Raw genomic sequence first — 17,140 nt, 5'->3', positions numbered from 1 at the left:
TTCAACTATTGTGGATAGTGTTTCACAGGATTGGGAAGAACCAATATTTCTTTAAAATCCTAATTATCCAGAAATTGGATGTCTGGATCAATCTCTAGTTTCTGAGAAAAGGTCACACTCCACAGTCTAGACTGCCCTGGAACTCACTGTGCAGCCCAGCCTCAAACGCATTATAATCCCTTTGTGCTCAGCCTGATTGCTGGGATTGCAGGTATGAGCCACCATACCTGGTGCTTCCAATTCCTGAGGAAATTTCATATTATTTTTGTAGACATTGTACCATTTCACATTCTCACTGCTGGAGTTCAAGGCTTCAATTTCTATATAACTTTCATCAATACTGGCTTTGTGTTTATTTGTTTGTTTATTTTTATCTTTCAGGTTTCTCATAGCTCTTAAGACTCTCTGATATTTAAGTTTAACCACCCTGTATTCTAGCATAAAACATCATATTATCCCCATTAAACCAAATTATCAGATTCTCTTCCTATTATCACCTCAAGAATATAGGGACCTGCAATCCCAGAGATTTTCTATGACTTTAAAAATCTACTAACCAAACCCTTCCTTTTTTCCTTCCCCCTTTCTTCTCTTCTTTCTTTGACAGTGATTCACTATGAAGCCCACTGTACCTTGAAACTTGTTATGCATACCACACTGACATCAAGCTTGCCAGCTCCCAGCCTCTGTGCCTTGAGTTCTGAGATAACAATTGTTTTAATAAATCATTTGAGGCAGTATCTAAAGTTTACACATTGTGGTAGTTTGAATGTAATTAGCCCCCATATGCTTTCAGGGAGTGGCTTTATTAGGAGGTGTGGTTTTGTTGGAGTAAGTATGACCTTGGTAGAGGAAATGCATCAACAGTGGGGGTGGACGTTGAGGTCTCAGATATGCTCAAGCCACACCCTGTGTCTCAGTTTACTTTCTGTTGTTGTTGGGTCAAGATGTAGGACTGTCAGCTCCAGCACCATGTCTGCCTGCAGGCCTCCATAGTCACAGCTGCTTTGCTTCCCACTGTGATGAGGATGGACTGATAAACTTCTAAAATGAAACGTTTTCCTTTATGAGTTTCTGTGGTCATGGTGTCTATTCACAGCAATAGGAACCCTAAGACACACATACAGATCCACTCCATTACAACCATTTTTGGTAGAGGCCATATTTAGTATAGGGTTCAGTTAAGTACATCTGATAATATTCATAGCGTCAATACAACCACATTAAATCCTGCATCCAAGGCAAGAACGTAAATTGAGCTTGATTTATCTTTCACTTCATATTTTACAGCTATATAATCCTTATAAAATGTACTCTTACACATACTCTTCTCATACTGATTTAAAAAAAAAAAAGACATGATCTGCAGCTCCTCCAGTGTACAGGCTGATTTATAACAGGTTGCACCTTGATTTTCCTACAAGATCCTTACCTTAGTATTAGCTCTAATATGTCTTCACATTTAATCAACATACTGCTATATAAACTTTACAGAAAGCAACAAGCTGATCCGGGGAAATTAATATCCAAACCTTTAGTTACCAGGCTCTGGGCGTTTACTTCCTTCTCTGTTTACTCCTTGTCTTCCATTCCTAGGAGCCAATGTTCTAGCCAATGGCTTCACTGGGGAGTCAAGAAAGCTCATAAAAATCCTTCACTTGTCCCTACCTGGCTATTTCACCTTCCGCACCTTCACAGTTCTCCTCAGAGATGACAAATTCTCCTGCGCTATGTTGAAAAAATCTGGTTATTCACATTGCTGTGTAAACCTGCCTGTGTCCGTGATTGTTGTTCCCATTATATCAATGATTAGCCTTGTTCTAGTCTAGTCTCAACTGGAATTTTTTGTTTAAAAAAATTCCCAGGTTTTCTGGACTATTAATCAAAAAAAAAAAAAAGTACTACAGAATTTTCTTCTAAGTGTTTGTTTCCTTAATGGCAATTGACAGGTGTCATGCTCTTGCTTTGTAAGGAAAAGTTGTAGATATGATAGATATCTGTTGCTAAAATATCAAATGTTTATATGAAACAAATATTTATAATGAATTTATTAATCTCTATACTTGAAAGGACAACATCATTTAGAAAAGATTAGAATAAAATACATATTTTCTATAATTCTGTGATATAAGAATAAAAATATTATTTTTATCCCCATTTTCATTTGTTTCCTTCCCCAATGTTTTCTATTTGGTCCCCCATCTCTGTTTCACCATTAGCTACCCTGTCCTTTACTCTAAAGCCATGTGAACTTTGGTTCTTTGCTTCTTTCGAGATTTTTCCCATTGAAGAAGGCAACTGGAGCAAAGTGGAAGTGTGAAACTGAGGGTTTATTTTTTGGCTCTTGAAGTCATCTCGGTGGTCTACCCATCTCCTTTCTACTCTGTCCAGGCTCCCTAGCTTCTCCCTCCCTGAGCACATGAAAGGCTGTGGGATGAATACAGTGTGTGGGGCTCTAACCCTGTACCTCTATGCTGTCCCTTCTGTTTCTCTGCAGCATGCAGGTCTTAGAACAGGTCCTTTTGTAAACAAACCCTTCTTGAGTCATGCTATTTGGAGTGTGCTGTCTCTGGATGCATTACTATTCATCACATACTCCAGACAGATATGAGTCAAAGTGATTATTGAGTTTATTGAGAAGCAAGCTGACAGTTGATGTGATCAAGTTCATCAAGTTGATACTTCTTACAGAATCCCAACATTTCCCACAAGAAGTCTCCTCCATAACTAACATTTCCACTGTTTTCCTTGTTTCATGGCATGCAATGCAGATTTGGGTTTGTTTACAGTGTTTTCTTGGATTATGCAATTAAAAGGCAAGAGTAGACAATAAAAGTAAAAATAATTCAAATACTTATAGCAAAATACATGTATGTACAGAGAATAATTTACACTCATAAAGTATATATTAAATAAATTATTTTCATTGAAAGTTAAGCCAAGGTTTTGTTTGGCTGTTGTATTTTACTATAAAGCATTTAGGCTTTTTTTAATTTAACATGAAAATAGATTAAAATATTCTCTTTAACTATTAATCTGAAACAAAATTACAGATTAATTTAATACTAACCATCCAACAAAGGTTCATGCGCACAGAACAAAACAAATACTAATGGAATCATAAAAGTTGTTTCCATATTACATGACCTCTGTATTACTCTCTTAATAGAGAACAAAATGCTCATCACCATTGGTATTCCTAAAACCCCCTAAAGTACAGCCCCTCGGGCTTCTATAACTTTAGGTGGCTTATCTGTGCAGTATTTACTTCTGATATCTTCTACTTCACTATCTTCAACAATAAGTGAAGCCAGCACTGGAATCTGTGAGAAATAGTTTTTAGCCAGGATGTGTTTATGCTTGATCTTGTGAATAAAAAGGCGTCCATATTCCTGCAAATAAAAGAAAATAGAATTCTATGGAAAGCCATACATATATATTTTGCCAGATGAATCATGGCCATGTCTTAGAATGGCTTTATTTATTTATTTATTTATTTACTTACTTACTTACTATTTTAGTACAGCTACATTCATCAGTTTATTCAACCTAAAATACCTTTTCTTCTCACTATGTCTCTTTTCTTTCAGAGATTAGTTCTTGTGATGATTCAGTGTAAAGTTTACCAGGGAACTCTCTCTCTTCTCTCTCTCTCTCCTCTCTCTCTCTCTCTCTCTCTCTCTCTCTTTCTCTCTCTCTCTCTCTCTCTCTCCCCTCTTAGGCCCAGTTAATACTGTTGTTATTAATTCTATACTCTTTCCCCCTTCCCCCCTTCCATCTGCATGTATAGTAGTTACCTGATGTAGGGTAGGATGTTTTCAGGTGTCTATGTTTTAGTCCAGTGGCATGTAACAGTGGCAAATTTATATATGTTTACACATGCATACATTTGGACAAATTTGACAAAAAAAGCATGTTAAGGTGAATTCTTAGAAGGACTCATGTATCAAGCTACCTGATGCTTTTGCCATGCCTGGGCAGGCAGCTATGGCACTGATGAAGCTACCATCGTTCACTGTGACCCCATATGCATGAGGGAGAAAGCCAGAGGTCAGAGGGCACTGAGGGAAAGGCTGGAGGCTGAGTTTCTGAAAACATTGTGGAGACGCCACCCTAGCTGAGAACTGCCACTCCTGGCCTCGTTATGTAAGACAAATTCTGATTTGATTATACCATGATATATTTGCTCACTGTCGGATTATAGTTGAACCTAAATGCAACTGAAACAATGAAAACTTATGCTCATTCCATTTCTTTGTCTTTCTTTTTCTACTTAGTACTTTACACGGTATTTGACACATGGTAGCATGAGTAATAAAAACTCAGAGAAAGATATTGGGGCTCAATCTGAAGAGCAGAAAAGAAAAGCAGTCAGCCACTGGCTCTTACCTTGACCTCAGTCTTAAAATGGTGATTCTGCCTCCAGGAAACCTCAGAACGAGACTGAGACTGAGAACTGTCTCCTCCCATTTTTTAATCCTCTCTAGTTCTGGGATTAAGGACATGAACCACTACCTCCTGGTTTCTATGGCAAACTAATATGGCTACTGGAATTAAAGGTGTGTGTCATTGCTGTCTGGTCTGTAAGGCTGGCCAGTGTGGCTGTTTTACTTTTCTGATCTTCAGACAAGATTTATTTACTAAAATACAAATGAAATGCCACCAAAGCAATCCAAAGTAAGTTCTGCCTAAATTAATAAGCATCAACTATTCTTTTCAATCCTCTCAATCAGATGTCTGTTCACGCACTCACAATGCTACCTGTGTCTCCTTTAAATTTTATTTTCTGAGAGTAAGGCATTCTGCACTGCAGAACCTTTATAAGGCCAACCAGGAAAGTCAAAGAAAGCTCTGAGAACAAGAATGTGTGCAGTGGGAATTGCCTGGCTCACAGTAGTTTCATAGACAGAGTTATTACCCAACATAGCCAATGCCAGACACTGAGTGGAGATCACTTAGTGGTCTATTCGGTTTATTTAAAAAAAAAAAAAAACTTCACTACGGTGAGACAGCATCATCTCCTTGCTATAGATAAGAAAATGAAAGCATTAAAGCATTAACAAATATGTCCAATCTTACTTCATGAGGTAAGTGTAACTTTTATTCTTTTTACTAACTCCACATTTTTAAAATTTCACAATGCAGAGAGAGTAAGTCTTCATGTGCATAGCTTGACAGTGAAGTGACAAAGAGGAAAGAATCTGGGACATGGTAGATGGATTTTTAGGGAGTCACTGGCCCAACTTCATCCAGTTTGCCAGCTATGAGAGAGTTCCTCACTCAGAAGTCCTTCTTCTCTCTCACTGCAAGGAATGGAGATCACCTTATACTGGGGGTGGAGGGTTGGGGAGCATTTCTTATGGTGGGGATTGCAGTTGCTGTTTTATGGTTGCCTTTGTTCGTTTCTTTGCTCTTTTGTTGCTTTGGGGGAAACAGGTATGTATATCCTTTAAGAAGGTTCTGGAAATGCTTTGATTTGCTGCAAGAACGTGAACTATTCAAAACAAAATGGGCAGTATGGCGTGCAGGATGGCACAGACTGGAGGCTGTTGAGAGAGGCAAAGGCTTGACATGAGCCTAAGAGCCTCTGCTCCACTTGCAGAATTCAGAATGACTAGCATCCTGAGACTAGAAACACTCCTGAATGGAACATTTAATTTGAGACTTCGGTGATTTGATTAGGTACACAAAGGAGCTGTGTGGATTAATTGAAGAAGAACCGAAATATCAGCTTTGGGAATGAATTTCAGTTTCATCGCGGGGCCCTAGATGAAATCATGTTGCTAGTGTTGGCTGTGCTTCTAGTGATTAAATATTTATGAAGCAGCTTAGTTTACTAAATATAACATTTAACACAGCTTCAATTTCTTTCTGCCCTTTCTTTCCATCCCTAGAGTGAATTTTTTTTCATAGCCTGGCTTCTTAGAACCCGAAAATTATTGGAAAAGGCAAAAATTAAAAGGAATTTCCTCTCTTTTTGTAATTTCCTCAACTTTCCTTTAAAAAACAAACAGCAGTGAGCATCTTGGGACAGCACTGTTCAGAATGGCTGCATTTGATATCATCGCTTTATTGTCCTTTAGCTGCATCTTGTATGTGGCGTTAAAGATACAACAATAAATCGAGAGAGAACTGGGCCAGCTCTTGGAATTGCACCTTGCTGAGTGTCAATGGAACCCTCCAGGAATGCTTCAAGGGCCCCTAAAGTTTATTAATCAGAATGTGTTACAGATTTCATCTTGTAAGTTGCTGAAATTAAGTAGCAGTTAAGTTTTGCGGTGTGTTTTCCACTCCTAGTCAGACGGAAGCAAACGGAGACTGGAATCTCATCAGTATGGCTGCTGTTTAGATCACAAAGTTTGAATAGAATTTATTTGACAACTGAATACTTGTTTAGGCAAATCAAAGAACAAACTCTAGGTTCCATAATATTTATATATTGATAATAAACATTATTCATTATACAGATACTTATTTTGGGGCTTATGTGTAGTATGATTGAGAAAAACTCAGATACTGGGGTTCAACCTGAAGGTCAGAAAAATGAAATATCCAGACACTGGCTCTTACCTCTACCCCAGTCTGAAATAGTGATCCTGCCTCCAAGAATCTCAGAACAAGACTGTGTCTGAGAGCTGTCTCCTCCCATTTTATATTCTTCTCTAGGCTGGGATTAAAGGCATGCACTGCCCATTTTCTATGGCAACGAGTGTGGCTACTGGGATTAAAGGTGTGTGTCAACACTGCCTGGTCAGTAAGGCTGACCGGTGGAGCTGTTTCACTCTCTGGCAAGCTTTATTTATTAAAATACAAATGAAATATCAATACACTTATGTTTTCAAATTAATGTACAAACCAATAAGTTTCATCCTGGCACCTTCAGACAAGAATGTCATACACTTGGCTACTGCTCATCCCACCTCTTCTCTTCCTCTCCAGGCACTGCTGAATCCTCCTCTCCCCAAATAGTCTCTCTTCTACTTTTATGTAGTTTTTATTTTCAAATTTTAGATTTCATATGTAGAAGAAAGCAGGTGCTATTTGTATTTTCACGTCTGACTTATTTTAACACTGTGTTCTGAATAAAGCTCTAATACACAGCACAAGCATATGTATGTATATCCATTCATCAGTTGGTTGGACCTAGGTTAATTCCATATTTTGTCTATGGTGAACAGTGCCACAGAAAACTTGTGCACAGATCTCTCTGTGGTATTCAGTCTTGGATTCCATTAGGCATATACTCAGAAGTATCATAGCTGCATTGTATGGTAGTTCCATTACTAGGGTGTAGAAGAATTCCATACCAATTTCCATAGTGGATGCACCCAATAACATTCCACCAGCTGTGCTATACACACACACACACACACACACACACACACACACACTGCTCAAGAATTATTTGACAAATATTTATCAAACTTCTGTTCTTCTACAGGCATTATTATAGGTACAAAATGGATAGAAACACATAAGTGAATCCAAGTCCTTCACAGAACTTGCTGTGAAATGGATGTGCTTGAACTTGTTAGGCGGAAGCAAGATGATGTTAGAGACTTACATGTTTAAATCTCTCATCTTTACACACCAAATACTTATCATCTCTCTAATTTTCACACCTTAGAAACAAACACACCATCCACATATTTTGCTATTGTCACCCCATATATAGGTCTCTTGATTCAACAGAAACTCTTTAGACTGTCATGGGTATATTAAAGGGCACTCAAAATGCCGGCTATAACCCTATTGGCTGAGTTAAATTTTCAGAGTGCAGCATCTTACCTGCTCAATATTCTCTAGCTTGAGATGAGCGGCCCCTTCATCCTTGGTTAGAAGAATGCAATTCCAGGGAGACCACTCCACTTTCTTGTCCCACCTGACCATGACCAGGTCATTGAGATCATCCCAGGCGCTGAGGATGGACTGGGATGCCCAGATGTTCTCGGTCAAGTACTTAATATCTTGGAGCTACACACCAAAATAAGTTTGAACAGTAATTTTATTTTCTTCTAAATAAATGGTTTCAATATCATCATATGAATTGGAAAAACAACTAAGTCTTGTTGAATGAATTTTTAAAGGGGAATGTTACTCAAAAGAATTTCCTTTCTTGTACCACAGCCTAAAATTTGTCATCTTTCAACATCGCGCACATGAAATCTGCAACGGGACATCTCATTCTCTGACTGTGACTGCCAGTCTCCTCTCGCAAGCACACGCCATCCTCCTTGCTGTCGCTCTTCTTAAACGTTCTTAAACGTCTCCCTTCCTTCCTAGGATGTGACGTCTGATGTACCAGTGAATTTTCAGAGCATAGTATAGAACTTAAACACCAAGGGCACATCTCTGCGTGACACCCAGGACTGCAGTAGCTGTCTGCTTTGGAAATCCTAGGTAATGTTCCCCAGACCAATCTATATTCAAATGGATCAAGCTTCATGTCAGCACAGCCCCTTAGACGACAGCCTTTCTGACCAGCGCGTGTCATGACCGGCACCATTCACAGACCATACCTGCATGAGGAAAGCAATCTGAGAGTCATCCCCATAGTCAGCTTCTGAGAAGTAGAGCCGCTGAAGCAGACACTTGTACTTCAAAAACGATTCCCGCTTTTGAATCTCGTTCTCAAGGTTCACACAATGACGGCAGCGGTACACACGATGTGAGGTGGGTGACACAGAAAATTCCACGGACGGCAAATACAGCTGGCAACTGTGGCAAAAGTAAATCTTATCATAAAACTTCAGTGGGTCTTGAGGGACCTAAATAGAGAAAAAATAAAAGATGATGATGATGAAAATCCAAACCACATACTAAACAGAAACACTGAGGACTGCTTAGAATTAATTCTAAAATCGGTGACTTTAAAAAGCCCCCATTTTCCTTTTAACTGCCTATTCTGTACAAGATTTAAATTTCAAGCCAGATTCATCTTCCTGACTAAAGTATTAAAACCCCGTGTTACTCTGTAACCCCTGAAGAGATGATGGCAGAGTAATTAGAAAATCAAGTTATCGACTCTTATTACATTTTTTAAAATATTTTATCTATTCCTGGGAACAAGGGATGGCTCTCTGCACTCAGTGAGCTCATTCAATATTATACTGAAAGTTGTTTCCTGAGTGGGGAGGAAGGAAACTAAATTGACTGACGTGGAAGAGGCCGAATGTAAGGTTTATCTCGCTGCTGTTGACCTGGGGGCGTGGCAAAGGCCGTCCGGCTGTCTTTCCGTCTGCGATCTTTCCAGTGGGGAATCTGTTGCCGTCCTTGTTTTTGTCCTGCTGTGTAGGAGCTGCTCTTTCTCCCTGGCCATTGATGTGGCTTGGTGTTGCTTCCTTTCCTCCTTGTACTTCATGCTTCTCTGGCTTGTCTACAGGCTTACTTTTCATTCCTATTCAGAATAGCGCTGACCGTGATTTTGACAAAGCGTTCCCTCTTTCCTTCACACTCCTCTAGTTTGAGATTCCGGCACATACTAAGGTACCCGAGCTTTGCCCACAGTTCGGCGACGCTAATCCTGGTTTTCATTCTGTTTCCATATGTGCCATAGATTTTATTGTCTTCTAGCTAAGTGATTTTTTTTCTTTATCAATATCACCAATCTCTACTTGATTTAACACTGCATCATTTTTTTCAGCTTAAGTGTGGTAGGTTTCTTCTTCAGAAATTTTACACTGTATCTTCAGTATCTTCACGTAATTTTTGAAAATTGAAAAATTCTTAACAACTGATCAAATGTCTTTTCAGCTAATTCCAACATTTGTCAGAATTAGGCCAACTCTGAATAATGATTTAGATGCTTGTTTTTATTTGTCACATCTTGTATATATGTTTATAAGTTTTTGGATGCTAGACATGAATTTTACTTTAATTATGAATATTTTTTATTCTTAACAACCTTGTAATTTTTCTGAGGCACAGTTAAATTACTTATAACAATTTGATCCATTAGTGTCTCAGTTTTAAGTTTGTGGTTTTTTTAAGAATGAATAAAGCAACTCTCCATTTGAGAGTAATCACTCCCTGCTACTGCACCAGTGCCCTTGGGGACGCCACCGCCGGTTCTCTTCCCTTGTGCTGTATCTCAGCCACTCTTTCAGGGCCAACGGCGCCAGTTTAGGCTTGTTCCTTTTGTTTTTCTTCTACCGGAAATTACAATCTTTCATTGCCTTATGTCCAGTGTCTTGAAAAGCACTGTGTACCTCTCTTCACTACAAGCAGGGAGGCAATTCCGAGCTAGCCAGTGTTGGCCAGAAACACACAATAGTGAAGTCATATGTGACATAGGAGTTATGACAATTCAGTCAAGATTTGGTTTCTTCATAAAAAAAAATATGAAAACAGTTGACAAAACTACACAAGAAAATGGCTGTGACTACCCTTTGTAGTGCAAGAGAAACAACAAAAATGCTTCAAAGTCCCAGTTATACAACTTAGAGTGGCAAAATTCTAGGGTAAAACAGAAGGCAGTTCTTGCTCCCTTGCGTTAGGCTGATTTGTTAAGTACAAAAGAAATATTATGATCCTTTTTATTTTTATTTTTTTATCATTTTACTTGTTTTAATGTTTCTTCAGAAATGGTGAAAATACTAAAGTCATTGAAGTACAGACAAAGAACAGTCATAATGTTATGGTCAATATTATAAATATGGAATTACAAATTTAAAACTTTTCTGCTTTAAAAAACAAATCTGTGCAGCTTGGTGGGTCTCTATGATCCTGATGGTACTCGCTTTTATTCACTTTCCCAGGTCCTCCATGTCAGTCTCTTCTTCCTCCCATCTGCTCCATCAAAGGTCCAGAGGCTCCCCATCTTCCTCCACCAAAGTCACCTGGGTCCACATCAAAGCCACTTCTAAAGCTACCTCTATCTCCACCTCGGCCACCTCTGAACATTCCTCCAGGATAACCAGGATCCATAAGTCCACCTCTTCCTCCCTGCATGCCACAAGGGCCACCTGGACGTCAGTCACCACCGAGAGGTGGTGGGAGGGAGCCCTTGGGCTTAGGGGCCTTATACTGGCTGAATTGTCTTCTCCAGATGAAGTTCTGGTTTCCACAGCACAAACTGGGATACTGCCAGTTTCCAGCTCGGTAGCTGGACATTTTCTCTTCCAGAGGAGCCCTGGGATCCACTTGAGGAGAAGCTGCCTCTGTCTCCTCCATGGCCTCCCATGCAACTCCAGGACCTCTTGAGCCAGCAGGACCTCCACGAAGTGGTGTGGCACCCTCTGCCCTCACAAGGTGGCATGTCACCCTATGTGTTGTTCACTGGAGACTTCTTTTTGGAAGTTTGCAAAAAAAAAAAAATCTTTCCCAGGCTAGAGAGACAACTCAGTGGTTAAGAGGTCCTGAGATAAATTCCCAGCAAACACATGGTGGCTTACAACCAACTCTGGGGGGATCTGATGCCTTCTTCCAGCATAAAGGGATACAAGCAGATAAAGCACTCATACATAAAATAAATAAATCTTGAGGTCTCAGAAAGGAAGAAAATCTTTTCCATCAACCCATTCCGTGGCATCCTTGGCAGATGGTGGATCTTCATAAGACACTGGCGTCACCGTTAGGCTTTCCTCTCTCCTTATCCAGGTAGATGTGAATCATGGGTTGCCCAGTTCTCTTGTTCATCTTGACAACCCACACTGCTTAAAGAAGTCTGCCAGGTGATCCAGAGTCATGTTGTCCTTTTAACACTGTTGTCAGAGTCTTCATCAGGGTCTATAGGAAGGCGTAGATCAAGATCTGGCCCTTCATCCATGGGTCTGCCAGGCTTACCTCATTCTCCAGCACTTCCCATTCCACACCCCACTCCATTCCTGCCCACCCACCTCTGCTCATACTTGCACCATCAAACCCCCTCTTCCCCTGCCCCAGTGATCAGGGCACTCATGCTTCAAAGCTCTCCTGTGCGTTAACCCTCCAGACTCCTGTCCATAAACACTCATGCTACTGAGATGGCCCTGGAGAAATGAACCCAGTTGTCTCTTGCTGCTGCTCTGTTCATTATATTGACTTGGAGCCTGGCTGTGGAATCCAGTCTGATGGGGGAGGGGTGTAAGTAGTGGGAAGCTGCTGCCCATAGCTGTCTTGTTGACCATAGCTACTTTGCTGTCCATAGCTTCCAAGTTGCCCATTGGCTTTCTGCTGAGAGTAACTGCTCTGATCGTAACTAGTCGGCGGTGAAGAGGAGTAGCTGGTAGACAGGATGATGGTGTGGTAACTGGCTGCGTGGGGTAGCTCCCAGGTACCTGGAAATAACTACAGTTACTCTGTCCATATCCTAGGTGGGTCTGGTTATAACTCCCTGTGCTAGCTTAAAGTTGACTAGCCTCAGCCGGCTTGTTACCAGCCTGTGGTCTTGTAGGTGTGGTGGCTGCCAGCTACTGACCATAGGCTGGGTAGGCAGGCTGGGTGCCATATGCAGACTGAGCTGCATAAGAGGCCTGGGTTGTGGTGACTGTAGCAGTGGTTTGTATCATGAACAACAGTGCTATATCCTTGGACAGGCTGGCTGTGTGCCGGGTGGGCAGTGGGAGAGGCATAAAGTAGGAGGCCGTCCATTAGGAAGTCACATATGCAGTCTGCCCATAGGTGGCAGTAATATGAGCCTGAGTATAGCTGACATCAGAAGGCTGCCCATAGGTTCCATAGTTTTGTTGCACATCCTTGAGTTGGCTGGGCAGTGTAAGCACTGTAGCCCTGCTGGGCTGCTGCTTGGTTATAGGAACTATAAGCTCTGGGTGTCATTTTCTCTCCTTCCTCCTCATGATCCATTTTAAAAAAGGTTAAATGAAGTTTCATCAAAATCAAAACTTTCATCATGTTAGACATAATTAAAATGAAAACAAGCCATAAAAAGAAATATTTTCAATGCACATTTCTGACAACTTATGCAAAGAATATATTACAAATTCTCAAAATTTATCACAGAAAATTTATAACATTCAAAACAAAGGGGTAGTAAAAGAGAGAGACACGGGAGTTTCATCAAAAACATGTTCATGTCAAATGAGTATATGAAAGGAGTTGTAGAATTATTAGTTATTAGGAAAATATACACTAAACTATGAGATACCACTACACATTTGGTGAGAATTTCCTAAATGAAAAACTGCTAACACCAAGCATTGATGAGTCTACCAAACAGCTGTCAATCTCTGTTACAGGAAGTGTTCCTGGTGCTGGTCAGATAGGTAAACAGCTCAACAATCTCTGCACGTCTTCATGCATCTAGTCACTGATATTTATACTTTCACGCTAAGTGCTAAAGGAAGACAGGCAAGGCACTATGGGAGAATTGTAGAGGTCGAAAGGCCAGCTCTCTCTGGGGTCTCATGTGTGTGTGTGTGAGAAAGAGAGAGAGAGACAGAGACAGAGACAGAGACAGAGAGAAATTCAGTTTCTGAAAGCGAACAGGAGTTGGCTGGAGCCAATAGAGCACAGCAGGGCAGATGGGATCAAAAACTGGGCTGTGAGAGATCACAGCATCTTCAATCCTGTGCAGCAACTGGAAAATCAATTTGATTCTTAGAAAAGAATTCAAGGCTGAAAATTCCTGTGCAGAAGAGGTTAATGGGAAAGTTTAGTTTATCAGCATCACTAAACCCAAGGTCTCACCGAGTGGACGGTCTTAGTGAGATTTGTAATAAAGCATAGAAGTGAACTTTGAATGTCCTTCAAATAACAGTGCGACACTGTGGGGTCTGAAGGGGTTTGAAAATGAGTGTAGGAAGAGGAGTACCTTCAGGTATCTTGCCACTTCAGGGTTGAACAGGGGGGTTTTGATGTAGTGGAAAAAGAGCGTCGTAATTCTTTTTCTGAGTCCTTCAAGATTATGAGGTTTGACTCCTCTCATCATAAGGTCAACTTCTCTGTCAATCAGTTCTAGGATTTCTTGGGTCAGTTTACATTCGTGTTCCTATACAAAACACAGAAGTGTTCAGTATAATTATTTTAAATCACTATTTTTGAAATTACCACCCAAACAAACTGGAATCCACATTCCAAAAGATTTTTAAAGGTGACGGGAGTAAAATTTGGTACAACCAACTGGGGACCGAATTAACGTCAAATAAGTGGCTTGATAATGTGGAACTTATAACCCAGCGATTCTTTACGTAGGTGCTTTAGAGAAATGCATCTAAAAAGCTATTGTTCACAGTAGCCAAAGGTTAGAAATACCTAAATATTCATAAGCAAATTGAATATATAAATAACTCATAGTTTACCAATATAATGGGCTTTATGGAAATGAGTAAACTATACGATAGCTGTAAATCTTAATGCCTAAATCTTACGAAGTCAGCAGAGTAAACTGGATACAAACTGTTTCACTCAGTGTAATTTCACTAAAAGTAAAAAGTAAAAACACTGAACCAAATTATTTATAGGCTAGACGGAGAAAGCAAAATCATTAAGAAAAATCAAGGAAAAGACACCCATGAAAGTGACTGTCCATTGGTGATTACTTCAAGGACACCAAAGAAAGTCTAAGATGAGGAAAGAAAGGGGTGCAGACGGGCACAGGAGGGTGCAGATGTGCACAGAGGGGTGCAGACGGGCACAGGGGGTGCAGACGGGCAGAGAAATGCAGATGGGCACAGAGGGGTGCAGACAGGCAGAGAAATGCAGACGGGCACAGAGGGGTGCAGACAGGCACAGAGGGGTGCAGACGGGCACAGAGGGGTGCAGACTGGCACAGAGGGGTGCAGACGGGCACAGAGGGGTGAAGACGGGCACAGAGGGGTGCAGACGGGCACAGAGAGGTGCAGACGGGCACAGAGAGAGGCAGACGGGCAGAGAGGGGCACAAAATACGTAGCTTAGCAATGTTGCAATGCTCTGTTCAACGTGGCTAAATGATTTATCTATTTTCCACACACCTATTTTATCATTCAACATTTTTTAGTAAAGTACTGAAACTGAGTAGTTTGAACAGAAACTTCAGGTAAGAGTTAAGGGCTGAGGACTGTATTCATAAGCAGTGAAGCAGAGTTAAGTCCGTTCCACTGTCTGGGGGAAAATGGATGGAACACTATCTGCAGGAGACAAAAGGTAAAGAGAGTGATTGTAGAACAATCTCTTTCATACTTATTCTAGATACTTGGCAATATTAAATTTAAAAGTCAAAAACAGTGGTCCCTCACCTAGGAGCATTTTAGATGGGCCTTGGGGAAATCCTAATAGATTTTTGTTAATACTGCTTTCATGCCTAAGGATCTAATTCAGTGTCTCTGAAATGGTATCTAGACCTTATTTTTACATATAGTCACATATTCACAATTAAGCTGTTTGTCTCTCTTTGTCTCTCTCTGTCTCTGTCTGTCTCTCTGTCTCACTCGCCCCTCTGTGTGTGTCTGTCTCTGTCTCCCTCCCTCCCTTCCCCATCTGTGTGTGTATGCCTGTCTGTTTCTCTCTCTCTCTCTCTCTCTCTCTCTCTCTCTCTCTCTCTCTCTCTCTCTCTCTCTCCCATTCCCTCACTCCCTTTTCCCTCTATGTGTGTCTGTCTACCTGTCTGTCTGTTTGTCTCTGAAACTCTAGGTGAATCTAAAGTACACTCAGGTTTAAAATTCTTTGTTCTTTATATATTTAGTGTATAGTTGAGTGGAAAAATATAACTATACATGTTTAAGTAGCTTATTTAAGGTTGTCTTAAGTCGATAGAGTAAGAATTAGTTATGTTTACACCTTTATTTTTCTTCAAAATATAGTTAAATAAATTTCATCCAAATAGTTTAAGTAAAATGAATTCAGACCAAGAGAATCCCTGTTCTCTTTGGTTGACTAGGGACTGGTTCTAATTATCAGGTAAAAGGATTTCCTACATGCACTCTCTTTTTTCCAACCTGGTCTTTACATGACCCTCTAGAAACATCCTTATTTCTCGCCTCTCACCTTTGCTTCTCTCTTGCTATCTAAGGAGGGTTCTGCCAAGGCTGTTTGCAGCACCAACATCTTTGCAAAGGTAGATGCAGAAAACACAGCATCACCTCTGCTCTCCAGACAGGCAGAGAACACAAAACCTGTGAGCCAATTAATTACCTAATTCCTAGTGTGTCTGAATATCACTGTGTGTTGGGGCTCTGATTTTACTCAACAGAAGAGTTCTTTATAGTTAAGGGGCAAAGAACCCAAATGGGGCACCTACAAGTCACATTGTAAAATTCTCAAGCTTGTCATCAGCGGTTTGGTTGGATTGGGTTAAATATAGCCAGTATTTTTCCAGTTGTTATGTTTAGTGAAACACTGGTTTTTATTGAGGTGTCTATATGTACTTGCTTGAAACTGTGGGTCACATTAACGACACAACTGACTGACGTCACAGTTAGTTATTCAATCGTTACTTGTGTCCAAACTTTAATTCATAAAGATGATCACTCATAAACAATTGATGTCACAATTAAGTCACAAAGGGGGAAGCTGTCAAGAACTTATCTTCAAGAACTCAAAACACAACTTATAAACCAGGTATTGTAGCTAATTCCCTCATTTAATTTCCCATCAACTCCAGTGATACATACCCAAGATTACTTTCATTCTGAGTTGTTAAATGCGAGAATCCTTTTGGTCCTAGGGATACTGGAATGCCCCCCTTTAGAAATATGGGACGCATATACCTTGCAGCAAATGGAGTGTGCTTCCCAGACCCTCACGTGTCAGGACCGGAGCACTGCTAGCTGTGGCATACGGCAGATAACAATTCTTCACTAATGCGCTCCACCCCTCCCGGTCGGATTGCCCACTTCTGAAACCTGGCTATCTTGGCTGAAGGTAACTACTATATTAGCCCAAACACTAGCCGTGCCCAAAGCCATGGTGTCAGGTGTCACCTCAGGAACATTCTGAATGAAATATTTAATCAATTAGGGAGGGAAAAGCCTGCGGATTTCCATGTGAGCCGAGAGTAAATGCAAATGAAAAGTAGATGGATTTCTGGCCTAGGTCGAGCTCAAAAAAGATACAGCAGGTTCAGAGAAAGAGTCAGAGTTTGTTAATCTGTTCTGGAATGGAATATACTGCAGTTGGCACGACCTCCTTTACTCTTATTACCTTGAGCTGTGAGGTAGTGTAACCAGGAAGACCACGTGGACGCCTCTGAAAGTATCCTGGGGGTGGGGGGCGAGGACAGTCTC

At 40.6% G+C, this 17,140-nt stretch overlaps 1 protein-coding gene and 1 pseudogene across 1 annotated transcript in view; both read right to left on the bottom strand.

The window, feature by feature from the left end:
• Positions 1 to 3,181: 3,181 nt before the first annotated feature.
• Positions 3,182 to 17,140, bottom strand: part of Iqub (IQ motif and ubiquitin domain containing) — a 62,457-nt gene continuing 48,498 nt past the window's right edge. The window contains exons 10-13 of the mRNA XM_057778456.1: positions 13,751 to 13,927; positions 8,520 to 8,768; positions 7,789 to 7,974; positions 3,182 to 3,392 (exon numbers count right to left, since the gene is read on the bottom strand). Of these exons, the coding sequence (XP_057634439.1) occupies positions 3,210 to 3,392; positions 7,789 to 7,974; positions 8,520 to 8,768; positions 13,751 to 13,927 (795 nt within the window). The 3' untranslated portion in view covers positions 3,182 to 3,209. The remainder of the gene's footprint in view (positions 3,393 to 7,788; positions 7,975 to 8,519; positions 8,769 to 13,750; positions 13,928 to 17,140) is intronic.
• On the bottom strand, positions 9,096 to 12,831 carry LOC130877546 (RNA-binding protein EWS-like; annotated as a pseudogene).

This window comes from Chionomys nivalis, chromosome 1 (genome assembly GCF_950005125.1).
Source record: "Chionomys nivalis chromosome 1, mChiNiv1.1, whole genome shotgun sequence".
Taxonomy (NCBI): Eukaryota; Metazoa; Chordata; class Mammalia; order Rodentia; family Cricetidae; genus Chionomys; species Chionomys nivalis.
This window is presented reverse-complemented; position numbering and strand designations above follow the sequence as displayed.